The 17514-nt window shown below is 34.4% G+C and overlaps 2 protein-coding genes across 2 annotated transcripts; both read left to right on the top strand.

Moving 5' to 3' along the window:
• The first annotated feature begins 664 nt into the window (after positions 1-664).
• LOC138330837 (beta-1,3-galactosyltransferase 1-like) lies at positions 665-2014 on the top strand. The gene has a single exon (XM_069278343.1). It carries the CDS (start codon positions 691-693, stop codon positions 1651-1653), a length of 963 nt encoding a protein of 320 aa, XP_069134444.1. The 5' UTR covers positions 665-690; the 3' UTR covers positions 1654-2014.
• Positions 2015-5346: 3332 nt separating this feature from the next.
• LOC138331565 (beta-1,3-galactosyltransferase 1-like) lies at positions 5347-17026 on the top strand. The gene is made up of 2 exons (XM_069279265.1): positions 5347-5758; positions 15962-17026. The coding sequence occupies exon 2, from the start codon at positions 15980-15982 to the stop codon at positions 17012-17014; it is 1035 nt and encodes a 344-aa protein (XP_069135366.1). The 5' UTR covers positions 5347-5758; positions 15962-15979; the 3' UTR covers positions 17015-17026.
• Positions 17027-17514: the final 488 nt, after the last annotated feature.

The raw sequence follows: 17514 nt of genomic DNA, 5'->3' as shown, positions 1-17514 counted from the left end.
TTTTCGTGTAGTTCAAGATTACAGTACCATTTGAATTTTTATTCAATACGATAAAAACAGATGTCCTTTTTCACTGTTCATTATTACATGTACTTTTATACTGTGTTTTGAAATCAAACATTAATTATGATACTTTTTATAAAAAATTTTTACGTTTGCGTCAAGGTATTATTACCAAGTAAGTCACACCTGCCTTAACGGCCACCTTAAATAAACAGTCACCTGTCTTAAGCGACCACTATATATTGAACTCAACTAAGCGATCACCTGTTATGCGCGGCAAGCGGCAAATGAAATAAGCTGCAGCGAGTCGTCAACTTTTGTCTAGAGTTTACACTTAGTGACACATGTCTATGCTTCTATAAAGGTGCAGTCATATGATGATATATAATAATTATGATTGAAACCCATGTTTACATGCGATACAATTGATTCCGTCGGTGACCACTTAATACAGGTGTGACTATGCTCCCTTTTGGGCAGGTTTCCATTGTGACGTCATTATTCTGTGGGCTTAATTAACGTCGTTTTCTCCGAAACCTATGACGTCACAATCAATACCTACCTGCAAGAGCAGATAACTCTGTAATATACAAATACAGAATAGAAATGTGTGGTTTGATATTTGTATCAATTTTTCAGAGGTCTTTCCTGTTCGCGAAAACCAAACTGAGGATAGCACAGGTCTGGATGGTAATGGTATCTATAGTCGCATCTTCGTACATTTTATTGTCACTCGTTTTGAAAAATGTTGCCTACATTAAATATGAATGTAGCCCTCCACCATTTGCTATTTCAAAAGAACAAATAGCATTTCGTCATAGCAATGCAAAATCAATAACAGATACCCAACATAGTTATGTTATTCAAGAAGATGGAACGTGCAGAAAAGGAGAAACAGAGACGTTCCTATTCATAGCAGTGTGTGTTTCTGCGTCAGGGTTTAAACAAAGAACTGTTATAAGGAATACTTGGGGATCGATCGTCCAAAAGGACAATAAAGTGAAACTCCTATTCTTCCTGGGAAATCCTAACAATACAACTATTCAAAAAGCCATTTTAAATGAAAGTAGTTATTACCATGATATCGTTCAAGACAATTTTGTTGATTCGTATGCTAATCTTACTTTGAAATCTATATTTATGTTAAAGTGGTCAAGCACTTTTTGTGTAAATACAAGTTATGTTTTAAAGGTAGATGATGATATGTTTATAAATGTACCCAACTTAATAAACTTTTTAAACTCTACACGTTTAAAAAATTCTGTCATTGGGCAGCGTATCGCGAAAGCAAAACCAATTCGTAGGAAAGATTCAAAATGGTATACCTCAGAACACCTGTACAATGAAACGTATTACCCATACTACACCAGTGGAACAAATTACGTCATATCCGGTGACATTGTGCCCAAACTGTATCAGTCGACTTTTCATGAGCCTTTCCTTTGGCTGGAAGATGTTTACATTACAGGTTTGTGCCGGGAAAGAATAAAGGCTAATATTATTGATAACTGGAATTTCTCAAGCCTTCATCCACCTGCTCAGGGATGCTCGTACAAAGACGTCATATCCGGTCACAAGAATACACCAACGCAAATAAGCAAGATCTGGAGGGAGCTGAACGATCCCAATCTTAACTGTAGTCGCTCTTAACTGATACTGCTTTCCATGCTTGCAATATAAAACTTATTTTTACGGGTTCAGTAATTACAAGTGTCTTAACTGTAGTAGCTCTTAACAGATACTGGTTTCAAAGCTTGCAATTTAAAACTTATTTTTCGAGTTCAGTAATTACAAGTGTCTTAACTGTAGTAGCTCTTAGCTGATCTAGTTTCAATGCTTGCAATAAAAAAACTTATTTTTCGAGTTCAGTAATTACAAATGTCTTAACGGTAGTCGCTCTTAATTCATACTGGTTTCAAGCTTGCAATATAAAATTTCTTTTTCGGGTTCAGTAATTGCAAATGTCTTAATTACAATACAATGTATTTCAAAGCTTGCAATATAAAACTTATTTTAATTACAATACAATGTATTTCAAAGCTTGCAATATAAAACTTATTTTCGGGTTCTGTTATTACAAGTGGGTTAGTATAGGTGGCGAGGGAATTTGTGTCTACAAAGAACTATCATGATGTTATGGACTTGTGAGATATCATTATCTTAATGTAAAGTTATTTATTTGATAAAACTTATTTTCAAATGCTGTTTGTGAAATGTGGAATTATATGTAAGTGGTAATAGTCATATTGTTACTCCTTTCTTTATATATCACTAAATTTATTGTTGCGATACAAATACAAATTATTTCACTGACTAAAATTCCATGTAAACCGACCATGCTTATTGAAAATTGATAGCATTATTGGATTATTTATCGGGCAATGATTTGAGTTGTTTTTGAAAAAAAAAAAGAAAAAAAGAATATGTTGAATTATCTCATGATTTTACACTTGCAACTGTCTATAACATCTTATGAAATACACCAGAAAAAGATTATATAGTTAAATAAAGAAGAGGGAGAGACTTCATTTGAAATATCTAAAAATAGTTTCAACGTAATACCTTCGTGTAATTCTCGTCTATCGTTTACGTATTCATGTGGTCTCCTTCATAGCATACCAGGGGTGGTGATTTCGCGATATCGAAACACATTGCTTTGGTAGCGAAAATATGTTCCTAAAAAAAAAAAAATTTGGTAAAATCGATCGAACTTACCTACTCCTCAAACCAAATCATGGTATTTGGATTCGACAAAGATTTATTTCTCGTTTTCAGTCAAATCGCGAAATTTTTAATCAGTTGAGATAAAATGATATAAGGAAACTGATGTTGATAGTAAACCCAGAGTAATGTAAATTCATTTATACAGTAAATTGTAATGGTATCTTCATATTATTATTTAGTATATATTATATATTAATATGTCCAAAATGAAGGATATGTATATAAGCTTATATATAGAATCTTAAAATTTATGTTCTTTTTAAATGAGATTTTATGAAACGAGTCTTAGAAGTTTTTTGGAAGCCCTGAAACGAACTGAAATTAAACACAAATTTAAGATATTTTATATCAATTTGTTATAACGTCCTCACAACCTGAACGACATCGGACATTACACATCATACCCGATACGAGGGTTATGATTGATCCCCCTCGATCGCTCCGGTTGCGATTTATCTCCCCTCGGTCGCTCCAGTTGTGATTTATCTCCCCTCGGTCGCTCCGGTTGTGATTTATCTCCCCTCGATCGCTCCGGTTGTGATTTATCTCCCCTCGATCGCTCCGGTTGTGATTTATCTCCCCTCGAACACTCAGGGAACAAACAAGTGTCCCTTTTAACCAATACACAGGTAGGATTGTGTTTGAAATGGTAATTTTTGAAACACCCAGAATCCGGACCAATTAAACAGGTAGTCTTTGGTTAGAGGCGGTTATTATGGCATATTTTACTATATCTGCTTATTTCAAGACCCATTGCCTGGTAGTAATGTCATATTCATACGTCGTATTTTCAACGATAGTTATCAGGTTTGTGTTGCTCAACAATATATGTTTTAGCTGGAAAAATATTTTTCACCCAACCAATGCTGGTTACCTATTTATATAGAGATTGAACAGTGTTTTGATTGCGTTAAAGGTGGTATGAACGCAATGGGATACAGACATATTCAATGTAGCGCGTTAGCGCTACATGTAGAATATGTATGTATCCAATTGCGTTCATACCACCTTTAACGCAATCAAAACACTGTTCAATCTTTATATTTACATAAATAAATCTACTTTTACGTAAAATTTAAAACGGTGATGGTTGCTAAGTTGGGTAACTACGGTAGTCAGGATGACCGAAGATATAGTTCCGATTGTTGAAAGTTATAGCTGCAGTTTGGTTTGAAATACAACAATGACACTTTTCAATTATTTTCAACATATTTTTTTTTTTCAAATTTGATAATATATCAATAATGTCCATTTCGAATAAAAATTGAGATAGCCAAGGTGGAACGACTACCGGGATGTATCGTTGTCAGGGTAGTGATGCGGTCCGAAGTGGAGCGAGCCGCCATATTTGATTTTCAACCGAGGAAAGTGACTGTGATATAGCCTATTGATGGTATGACCGTTGAGCTGCTGAATATTTGTCATGTATGTATCGGTCTAAGAACGCGATTTAGACTAAATTCTTCATAGTCATGACTTTTATTTTATTGTACCGAGGATAGACAAGTGTTTGCCTGTGTGTAGGCCTATTTTGAATGCCAAGACGGGGCCATTTAAGCTGTTGATACTATTTCGGATAGGCTACCTGTAATGGGGTTTTTTTCTGGAAACCTGTATATGATCTGTTAACCTATTGTTCGCTTAGACGCTTCCAGAATTGTTCACCGTCAATCAGATGTTCTGTATATTTAGGTGAGAAGTGACCGTACACACATGTACATCTGACGTAACTATGGGATTCCCCGAACATTCCTGAGGAAAGCCCCCGGTTGTAGTCCCGACCAGCGATTCATTTTGTAGTTTATTACCGTTACAATGCTTGAACACATGTTTTGTTTTGATGTCAAATACATATTTAATTGGATCTAATAAAAACCCTTCATTGTTATTTTAAAATCCGTCAACTTATGACGCAAAATCTTATCGAAGCGTGAACTAGAAGTAGTCCGAACCTGCACTGCGTTTGTATTCATACGTCATTGCGTTTACGCTAATTTGAACGCAACTCCCCTCCCGTTGACTATATAGGGGCATATGTAAATATAACACAATAATGTTATAATATTACGTAATTTAACTCTAAGCCCATAAAATGTATGTAAATGATATATAATTAGATTAGGTCATACTGCGTGCATTCAAGACATGTTGATTTACAACCAAGAGGACTCGCCAATGTCAAGTGAAAAGATGAAAGTTGGGTACTGTGTAATTGGTAATATTCGCGAGGGTTTTAATTTCGTTTATTTCGCGGATTCATCCAAAATCGCGAAATTTAATAATTCGCGAAATGTACCAAATTAATGGTTTTACATATTATAGCCTGTCACAAGAATATAGCGCTTTCAAAGACCACTAAGGTGGGTCGCGAAAATAAACCCCTGCGAAAAAGTTCCAATCAATAAATCGCGAAATTTTACACCACGAAATTTAACAACTATACAGTATATCAATTTACAATCACGATGTCATGACATAAAGATAATTTCCTGGTATATAAAACATTTACTTCGCATCTGTTAGGCTTATTAAGCTAAACCAATGTCTTTGTTTAAGGCCGCAATGTATGAAAGAAATATAGGCGAGAGATGTTTAAGCACGTAAGCAGAGTAAAGAAGTATTTTGTAAATGAAATTACAAACAAAAAATCAAGAGTCACATGAATAGCTGTAGAATGTTTTGTGTAAAATAATTTCCGTTTTGTGGTAAGGATAAATCAAAGCGGCAGACGACGAGCTCTTGCGTCAGGGACTGGAGTGTACCATCACTGGATTGAATGTCTTACCCAGTGAGCACACAAGATATACACTATACCCTTATCAGCGTCCACATGTGTGTAGGTGTGGACACGAGAGCGAGGACCACTGTGTCAACACTGTTATCTATCGACTAGGTTTAACATCAAAAACCCAGATATATAGTGACAACAGTGTATAACAATGGTACAATGGCCAGTTACATTAACTACGTTGTATCCCCAATAAGGAAGATGTTCAACGCATGACAACATCCAATGATATTCATTCTTAAGGTAAGGACAAATGATAGGGAATAGTATAGGTACTGTCAAACCTGTCTACAAAGACCACACAAGGGATACAGACAAAATGACCATTATACCCAAGTTGCTTTTTATAAAGGTTAAATTGAGACGAAGTCGACCATTTGGGAGCCTAAAAAATGGTCTCTGAATAAGCGGGTGGTCTTTATACAGAGGTGGTCGCTAGGGCAGGTTTGAATGTATATTCAGTATCAATCTATTATCTAACTAATAAGTATGGATTTATCTTGATTTCCTGTTTAACGGTGTAACGTAGTGAGTAGAAGGTTTTGAAGTTTGAATGTTCACTTCTTGTTGACCATTTGATTAGGTTGACCGATTTGTGTTCTGGTTAGCCTTAGCCGTATGTTTCATACAATATCGACTATTTTTGACGATTATCTTTTAAAGAAATAATAGGACTAATAGGTTCACCTTGTCTGACACCTCGTTGTAATTCAATAGGAAACTAAGCACAATATATTTTTCTGAATGAATTTAAGACTACTACATGCTTGTATAGCTGAATTTGGATTTGGACATGTACTGATATATCACATGTTGTATTATTGATTGACATATACGATAGAAAAAAATTATTAACACTGATAGATAGTTTTTTGCATTTAAGTTTAATCATCATTAGAAATACATTACATTACTTGAACGATATTACAGAATGAACACCGTTCATCACACTAGTTTTATGTACAAATTAAAGTATATGGCCACCCTCGATACTCCAGGGGTTACTATGACTGTCGTTATATCCACGACAGTGACAGTAACCCCTGGAGTATCAAGGATGGAGTAAGGCATGATTTTGACTGTCTTCATCCCCTCGGTCTACACTAGTGTACACGTGTCCTTTTATGGTTACACTCAAATTGCAAACTGGCTTGTGAAACAACTTCCATTGTAAATTATATATATAGCAACATAACATCCTGGCAGTCATGATAAGACCCTAATAAACAACTTGTTTTGTATCGGCTTACTATGTCTGCCCCATAAAAACCTTAGTAATGCATTATATATGGAGCCGTTTAAATCAAGTCGTGATTTTGCATGAATAAATATCATGTATCATAAATTATCAGATTACCATTTAAATGCTAGCAAATACTTTTCTTGTATTTTTGTTTTTTTTTCTATGTTTTGTTTAAAAGGACTAAATCGTTAAAAAATCATGAAATACAAGATAAAAAGAATTATAGAACTAAAAATAATTGTAAAAGTTGTGTTCTTTGTTTTAGTAACAAAATTTAAAAGTTTGTATTACCATTTTGTTTAAAATGGAGAAAAACTGAAAATAAATAGAAACGACCTAGTCACTATTTCATAATATTTTCTTTCGGCGAGTGTAAACAGTCCATATGTGCATGCGCGACTACAAGTTCCTGTTTACTGTGTTAAATCTAATAAACGTTGAAACATATGCAGAAGATAATCATATATTGTACAGGTTTTTGCAGCTATAAAGAAGAGTTTTCATTATATCATATGGTTTTATACTTGTTTCTATCATTATTTTATTTTCATTTGTCATTGTTTTAGGTACTAGTCCGCTGAATATACCTATATCATTAGGCTTTTTAGGTCACCTGAGACGAAGTCTCATGGTGACCTATTCTAATCGCCTTTTGTCCGTCGTCGTCCGTCGTCCGTCGTGCGACGATAAACTTCTTACATTTTCGACTTCTTTTCCAAAACCATTGAAGCAATTTCAATGAAATTTTGCACAAACCTTCTATGGCATAAGGCCAATCACAATTGTGAATCATATGACCCCACTACCAGGGGGCTATGGAAGGGGCCAAAAGGGGTAAAAATGACTAAAATTTCAAAAATCTTCTTCTCCACCCACAGATGTGGTAGAATCAAATACTCTTCATGGATAGAAAGGTCTCAAAGCCCTTTAAAAAATTGTGAATTATATCACCCTGGGGTGGGGGTTAAGTTTACTATAGTTTATATAGGAAAAACACATTTTTGAGCATTATTTGGTCATTTGTAATAGGAAATTAGTCAAAGGCCGTCAGAAATATCCCTATGAAATGGCCATTGAATCCTATTAACAAATTTTCTTTGACTGACCCCCAGGGGCCTTAGGGACGGGGCCAAAAGGGGTCAAATTGGTTAAAACTTCAAAAATCTTCTTTTGAAATTCTGGAACTGGTAGAATCAAACACTCTTCATAGATGGAAAGTTCATAAGGTTCTTTACAAAAATTGTGAATTATATGACCCTGGGGTCTCAAGTTTCTCCCTGGGGAGGGGGTCAAATTTACTATAGTTTATATAGGAAAAATACATTTATGAACATTATTTGCTTTGTTTTCATAGGATATTAGTCAAACTGGGTTAGAATTATTAACCTGAAATAGCATTTTAACGCCATATCCATATTGGTCCTGGCCGACACCCAGAGGGTCGGGGCCAAAAGGGGTCAAAATGGCTAAAATTTCAAAAATCTTCTTCTGAATTCACAGATTTGATGGAAACAGATACTCTTCATAGATTGAAAGACATGGGAGGAGGTTAAGTTGACTATAGTTTATGTAGGGAAAACACATTTTAAGTATTAATTAGTCATTTAAATTAGGAAATTAGTCAAATGTTATCAGAATTATTTCTATGAAATGACCATTGAATTCTATTAACAAATCTTTCATGATTTGTGGGGCCATAAGGGGTCAAATAGGCTAAAACTTTAAAATTCTTCTTCTGAAATTCTGGTAGAATCAAATACTCTTCACAGATGGAAAGGTCTTAAGGTCCTTTTCAAAAATTGTGAATTATATGACCCTGGGGTCTCAAGTTTCTCCCTGGGGAGGGGGTCAAATTTACTATAGTTCATTTATGAACTTTATTTGCTTACTTTTCATAGGAAATTAGTCAAACTGGGTTAGAATTATTAGCTGGAGGTAGCATTTTAACATCTTATCAATATTGGTCCTAGGGGCAGGGGGGCGGGCCATAAGGGGTCAAAATGGCTAAAATTTCAACAATCTTCTGAATTCACAGATTTGATGGAACCAAATAATTTTCATAGATTAAAAAGTCAAATTGATAGGCCCATGGACCTCTTGTTTAATTAATCTATATTTTTGCGTAACATATAAACTATATATTGGGGGGGGGGGGGATGAGAAAAAAAAACCCTGATAATATAGACAGGTTTAGCGGACTAATTATGTACATGTATTTTTTTAATCATTAAATCAATATTTGATATTCCCTTTATATCCTTAGTTATAATGTCTATATCCGTCTTTGTAACAATGCGTCGCTAAAGTCCCGGTCACACATTCAAGGATCACCTCGCCGGATTAGCTACGGATACAATCCGGCATCATTCGTGGTATTCTGTAATGGTCCGCAGATTTCCGTAAAATACCCGTTGTCTTCCGTAGTTAAAACTTGGTAGTATTTTCAGTTCCGTGACAAAGTTTGAACATGTTCAAAATTTGGCTACGGATCAAACAACCGTGGTATGTCCCTACTTAACCGTTTTGGAATGTACTGAACCGTGCTACACCCTATCACAACCGTATCAAGTATACAACGGTTTGTTACGGTTGACTACGTGTTAGTGCGGTTCAGCTACGTGATTGATAAGGAACAATACGGGTTAACGTTGTTGCGGATTGTCACGACAAAACACGATACAGTTACGTTGCTTTACGAATAGGCCAGAATCAATCAGGATTGTCAAGGATAAAAAACGGCAAACTACGTAAAATCACGATGAAATACGGAATATTCGGATCTACCACGTTACCAATTTAATACTGCCACAAAATTGGCAAGTACAAAACTAACATGATGTGTCATGGTGTTGAGATGACCAATAAATGGTGCCATTTTAACAAATATATATATTGATGCGGTCAAAAATTTTACCACACGATGATATATAGTTTCCAGTTTGTACAAATTATCATTTGGGATGCTGGTGGAGATATTCATACTTTACTGAACCCGAACAGTTGCTATATGTACATTGAAGCTAAATAATTTGCAATGAAATTAGAGTTCCCGTATTAGTTTGGTGCTCTAAATGGTCAAACCAGAAGATACCTATATCAATTACAACTATAAAGGGTATCATGTACTGGTTCTAACAGCCCTTGCCAATTTCGAATTCAAGTTGTTTAATTTTGGTTCTCAATGTGGTACCCTGACGATCAGATCGGTAACCAGAACGAATTGAAGAAGGACTTTGGAAATGGATTATTTGGCATGGTTATAACATCCAAAATGGCAAAACACTAGGATATCTTAACATTATTGGCGACTACGTATTTGGTAGAAAACCTAGCTTCTGAAGTATTTCTACAGACGGTTGTCGCTAACGACTTTTCTAGGGTGAACGAGTTATGGATAATGTTTAAATTATGAATATAATGTTTCTCTCAATAATTAATCAACGCAATTAAGTAATTGCTCCTTCACAGAGCACAGAAAGATGTTTTGGATAGATCGTGAATCATTATTAGAAAAAGTAAAATGTGTATATATGAATGAGATATCTCAATTTTATTGAAACAATCGGTTTAAGAATGCATAGGTATTCTATAAGTGATAAGTACAAACTTACAAACATGCTACATCGAAATTTCCTTTCAGTTTTATGCACATGTGGAATTATTTTAGTCTTTGCTTCCTTAACTGGACATTTTTATGTTCTTTTCCTCGTTTAGATTTCAATATTGTTTTATTTAAGGGAAAGTATTTTTAATTTCAGATATGTCATTTATTGTTCGTGCACCTCAACAATAAGTTTCACTAGTGTTTTCAAATGATCACAACGTTGACAACCCTCAGCATATTTGTGGAGACCCGTAGACACACCGTTGCAAAGCCGTATTGGAACCGTATCAGACATTGAAAACTAGCTTTTTTTCCGGGGCCATCCGTGAAATTAAATCCGTAGTGGCACCGTCGAGATGATCTGTGAATGTGTGACCGGGGCATAACATAAGATAGAAGTCAGGTTCGAAATTCTGTCCCGTGTTTTAATAAAGTGTCAGTACATCTACAAATTAATCGGTGTGAGCAGTTTGATGTTGTCAGACAGCCCGCTCTCCACTAAGACTGGCGTCCGGTGACCGAGGCTAACTTTTCCTTTTAATGTTATTTAAGAATCAATTATTAAATGGACATCTTGATAGTTCTGTTCTCTGAAGTCTTCACCATGAAGGTCCATTTAGCCTGTTAGGTTACCCTAAGTGAAAGCCAGCCTAAAGCAAAATATACAATTTAAAGTTAAAAAAAGTTACTAATTGACATTAATCGAATGGACATTTAAATCATAAAATGTTTACGATAAATGGATCCATAATGAGTTACATGAATTAACTAGTCATATAGTCATTTAGTAAATAAAATAATAACTAAAAATCACTTGGGACCCGTGACGTCAGAGTCTTATTTTGTTATATCTAATTATAATTGACATTCCCTCTATATCCTAAGTTATAATGTCTATCCTTGTAATGAACATTCCCTAAACATCCTTAGTTATAATGTCTATCTGTCTAATGGACATTCCCTCTATATCCTTAGTTATAATGTCTATCTGTCTAATGGACATTCCCTCTATAAACTTTGTTATAATGTCTATCCGTGTAATGAACATTCCCTAAACATCCTTAGTTATAATGTCTATCCGTCTAATGGACATCCCTCTATATCCTTAGTTATAATGTCTATCCGTCTAATGAACATTCCCTCAATATCCTTAGTTATAATGTCTATCTGTCTAATGAACATTCCCTCTATATCCTTAGTTATAATGTCTATCCGTGTAATGAACATTCCCTAAACATCCTTAGTTATAATGTCTATCTGTCTAATGGACATTCCCTCTATATCCTTAGTTATAATGTCTATCTGTCTAATGGACATTCCCTCTATATCCTTAGTTATAATGTCTATCCGTCTAATGAACATTCCCTCAATATCCTTAGTTATAATGTCTATCCGTCTAATGAACATTCCCTCTATATCCTTAGTTATAATGTCTATCCGTGTAATGGACATTCCCTCAATATCCTTAGTTATAATGTCTATATCCGTCTAATGAACATTCCCTCTATATCCTTAGTTATAATGTCTATCCGTCTAATGGACATTCCCTCAATATCCTTAGTTATAATGTCTATCCGTCTAATGGACATTCCCTCTATATCCTTAGTTATAATGTCTATCCGTCTATTGGACATTCCCTCAATATCCTTAGTTATAATGTCTATATCCGTCTTATGAACATTCCCTCTATATCCTTAGTTATAATGTCTATCCGTGTAATGGACATTCCCTCAATATCCTTAGTTATAATGTCTATATCCGTCTAATGGACATTCCCTCTATATCCTTAGTTATAATGTCTATTCGTCTAATGGACATTCCCTCTATATCCTTAGTTATAATGTCTATCCGTCTAATGGACATTCCCTCTATATCCTTAGTTATAATGTCTATCCGTTTAATGGACATTCCCTCTATATTCTTAGTTATAATGTCTATCCGTCTAATGGACATTCCCTCTATAAACTTAGTTATAATGTCTATCCGTCTAATGAACATTCCCTCTATATCCTTAGTTATAATGTCTATTTGTCTAATGGACATTCCCTAAATATCCTTAGTTATAATGTCTATCCGTCTCATAGACATTACCTAAATATCCTAAGTTATAATGTTTATCCGTCTGATGAACATTCCTTCTATAAACTTAGTTATAATGTCTATCCGTCTAATGAACATTCCCTCTATATCATTAGTTATAATGTCTATCCGTCTGATGAACATTCCTTCTATAAACTTTGTTATAATGTCTATCCGTGTAATGAACATTCCCTAAACATCCTTAGTTATAATGTCTATCCGTCTAATGGACATTCCCTCTATATCCTTAGTTATAATGTCTATCCGTCTAATGAACATTCCCTCTATATCATTAGTTATAATGTCTATCCGTCTAATGAACATTCCCTCTATATCCTTAGTTATAATGTCTATATCCGTCTTATGAACATTCCCTCTATATCCTTAGTTATAATGTCTATCCGTCTAATGAACATTCCCTCTATATCCTTAGTTATAATGTCTATATCCGTCTTATGAACATTCCCTCTATATCCTTAGTTATAATGTCTATCCGTGTAATGGACATTCCCTCAATATCCTTAGTTATAATGTCTATATCCGTCTAATGGACATTCCCTCTATATCCTTAGTTATAATGTCTATCCGTCTAATGGACATTCCTTCTATAAACTTAGTTATAATGTCTATCCGTCTAATGAACATTCCCTCTTTATCCTTAGTTATAATGTCTATCCGTCTAATGGACATTCCCTAAATATCCTTAGTTATAATGTCTATCCGTCTAATGGACATTCCTTCTATAAACTTAGTTATAATGTCTATCCGTCTAATGAACATTCCCTCTATATCATTAGTTATATTGTCTATCCGTCTGATGAACATTCCTTCTATAAATTTTGTTATAATGTCTATCCGTCTAATGAACATTCCCTCTATATCATTAGTTATAATGTCTATCCGTCTAATGAACATTCCCTCTATATCCTTAGTTATAATGTCTATATCCGTCTTATGAACATTCCCTCTATATCCTTAGTTATAATGTCTATCCGTCTAATGGACATTCCCTCTATATCCTTAGTTATAATGTCTATATCCGTCTAATGAACATTCCCTCTATATCCTTAGTTATAATGTCTATCCGTCTAATGGACATTCCCTCTATATCCTTAGTTATAATGTCTATCCGTCTAATGGACATTCCCTCTATATCCTTAGTTATATAATGTCTATCCGTCTAATGGACATTCCCTCTATATCCTTAGTTATAATTCTATGTCTATCCGTTTAATGGACATTCCCTCTATATTCTTACTGTTATAATGTCTATCCGTCTAATGGACATTCCCTCTATAAACTAAGTTATAATGTCTATCCGTCTAATGAACATTCCCTCTATATCCTTAGTTATAATGTATATTTGTCTAATGGACATTCCCTCTATATCCTTAGTTATAATGTCTATCTGTCTAATGGACATTCCCTCTATAAACTTAGTTATAATGTCTATCCGTCTAATGAACATTCCCTCTATATCCTTAGTTATAATGTCTATTTGTCTAATGGACATTCCCTAAATATCCTTAGTTATAATGTTTATCCGTCTGATGAACATTCCTTCTATAAACTTAGTTATAATGTCTGTCCGTCTAATGAACATTCCCTAAATATCCTTAGTTATAATGTTTATCCGTCTGATGAACATTCCTTCTATAAACTTAGTTATAATGTCTATCCGTCTAATGAACATTCCCTCTATATCATTAGTTATAATGTCTATCCGTCTAATGGACATTCCCTCTATATCTTTAGTTATAATGTCTATCCGTCTAATGGACATTCCCTCTATATCTTTAGTTATAATGTCTATCCGTCTAATGAACATTCCCTCTATATCCTTAGTTATAATGTCTATCCGTCTAATGGACATTCCCTCTATATCCTTAGTTATAATGTTTATCCGTCTGATGAACATTCCTTCTATAAACTTAGTTATAATGTCTATCCGTCTAATGAACATTCCCTCTTTATCATTAGTTATAATGTCTATCCGTCTGATGAACATTCCTTCTATAAACTTAGTCATAATGTCTATCCGTCTAATGAACATTCCCTCTATATCATTAGTTATAATGTCTATCCGTCTAATGAACATTCCCTCTATATCCTTAGTTATAATGTCTATATCCGTCTTATGAACATTCCCTATATATCCTGAGTTATAATGTCTATCCATCTAATGAACATTCCCTCTATATCCTTAGTTATAATGTCTATCCGTCTAATTGGACATTCCCTATATATATCCCTAGTTATAATGTCTATCCGTCTAATGGACATTCCCTCTATATCTTTAGTTATAATGTCTATCCGTCTAATGGACATTCCCTCTATATCCTTAGTTATAATGTCTATCCGTCTAATGAACATTCCCTCTATATCCTTAGTTATAATGTCTATCCGTCTAATGGACATTCCCTCTATATCCTTAGTTATAATGTCTATCCGTCTAATGAACATTCCCTCTATATCCTTAGTTATAATGTCTATCCGTCTAATGGACATTCCCTCTATATCCTTAGTTATAATGTCTATCCGTCTAATGGACATTCCCTCAATATCCTTAGTTATAATGTCTATCTGTCTAATGAACATTCCCTCTATATCCTTAGTTATAATGTCTATATCCGTCTAATGAACATTCCCTCTATATCCTTAGTTATAATGTCTATCCGTCTAATGGACATTCCCTAAATATCCTTAGTTATAATGTCTATCCGTCTCATGGACATTACCTAAATATCCCTAGTTATATATCCGTCTAATGAACATTCCCTATTTATCCCATTATATCCCATACATTTATATACATGTATCCATTAGCCGGATAAGATTTTCAGCGATCCCGATTTCGATGTCAAATTTGCACTCGACTCTTTCCGTTATAAACAGCCAATGCCAACAGATACAGTTTCGTGTTGCATTTGAAATATTTTAACGTTTATAAACATTGCCAATATTTCAAATAAAATGTTGTTATTTTGAAATATTTCTAATTTCAAGTACAAGAACGTTTGTGGGAAGTCAAAACCCCTTAGAAATATATGTAAATGTAATGATTTTAGTACCTTAAAACTCTATAAAACGACAAGAGTTGCAAAAAGACACAACATTAATAAACACCAGCATCCGAAAAATCGCCTATTCTAACATGTGCATTTCAACACATTTTATACAGAGGAGGCCTGCCTTAAATTACCCTAGCTGTTCAATAGGCGTAAGCCTAACAAACCAAATCAAATGTCTACATACTAACTTTCATGCCTGCGCAGTACCCTTCAAAAGTTTTTGCCTTTTTTTATTAAAATATAGAATCATTCCCGTGTTTTAATTTTTATGTTCTTAATATTTACTATTCAAAAAATAAAGATGAGTCGAGATATATATTTTCGACAGCCCCTTACATTGCGAGACAACGAGTTTCGACATATGTTAACGAATGTATTTAAATATTGTTTAGTTACAAAACAAGTCATTGAGACAAAGCTCTTTCAAGTTTCTTTATTATTGATTTCAGACATCCAGTTAAAACATAATGAAAGGAGATGGCGATGGAAATGGATTTCGATACCGAAAGGTGTTTTCGTTTTTACTTCTGGGAAGTATATTGATTTTCTATTTGATTTTGGACGTTGTTAGGCATGATGCAGGTGTTCACTACAGTCCAAGTATAAAACCTTATTTGCATATCGATAGTCCAACACAACAGCACTCCAGTGCCAACGCCACGACAACAATAGCGCTTCCAGTACCAAAATTAGTCAACCCTCACAACTTCCGGTATATCATTCAGAACAACAGCACGTGCGAAAAGAAGAATAATACCAACGTATATCTACTGATATGTGTGTGTATCGCACCGGCAAATTTCAAACATAGAGAAGTTATAAGAAATACGTGGGGGTCTATCGTAAAACACAATCCGGAAGTAAGACTGATATTTTTAATAGGTAAACCAAATAATGGCACAATTCAAATAAAATTACATAATGAGAGTAGACAATATAACGATATTATAGAGGAAGATTTTGTGGACTCTTATAGAAATTTATCACTAAAATCAGTGGCAATGCTAAAATGGGCAATGACATATTGTGAAGGAGTTAAATATGTTCTAAAAGCTGATGATGATATGTTCATTAATGTTCCGTATCTTGTTGGCGTCTTAAAAGATAAACAAAAAACGAACAGTGTGATAGGTATGCTTAATACGGGAGCTCGTCCTATCCACAACCCTGCGTCAAAGTGGTACACTCCACAGGAAATGTACAAGGAAGCTGTCTATCCGCCATATTTAAGTGGCACAGCCTACGTCATATCCGGTGATATTGTTTCTAAACTTTTCCATGCTTCGGAGATGACGCCTCTGTTCTGGCTAGAGGATGTGTATATCACTGGTCTTTGTAGACGGAAGATAAACGCCAATGCTGAACCAGATTATGGTTTTACATACGTACATCGATCTCCAACTGGATGTGCCTACCGACCTGTGATATCTGGTCATGACAACACATTAGACGATATACAAAAGATTTGGCGGGAAATTCAAGATCCAAATTTAAAGTGCTGACAAACTGTAATTATATATGGTGAAAAATCAAATGTTATCGTAAGTTTCTTAAATGGTCTTCTTATTATATTCTTACTTATTCATCATTCCAGTTTTTTGTGAACGCTCTCTCGGTTCAAACGGTAACACACAGGTTTTTAAAAATGATTTCAGTATGTTTGAACCAAACATCTGAAGGTGTTCATGACAAAATTTAAGTAGGTCAAAAATTCCAAAATGGCCGCCATGACGTAAAACCTTAAAACCACAAAAAACTGCTTTAACTCAAAAAATATGAAAGCTATTGCAAATCTGAAAGGTATTTTATTGTAGGGAATGAACATATCTAACTTTTACCCATGACATGTTTCCACAAAATATGTCTTGTTAAAAAGCTCGCTAGAGGTCAAAGTTTACAAAAAAGTGACTATTTTTAGAATTTTTTTTATTATTCAATTTTTTCCAAATTTTTTCCATTGCATCGATGCAGTATCTCATTCTGAAGGCTTTGATGTCTTCAA

This window comes from Argopecten irradians, chromosome 9 (genome assembly GCF_041381155.1).
Source record: "Argopecten irradians isolate NY chromosome 9, Ai_NY, whole genome shotgun sequence".
In the NCBI taxonomy this organism is placed as follows: Eukaryota; Metazoa; Mollusca; class Bivalvia; order Pectinida; family Pectinidae; genus Argopecten; species Argopecten irradians.
The sequence above is the reverse complement of the archived record's forward strand: the minus strand, read 5'-3'. Positions and strand labels throughout refer to the sequence as shown.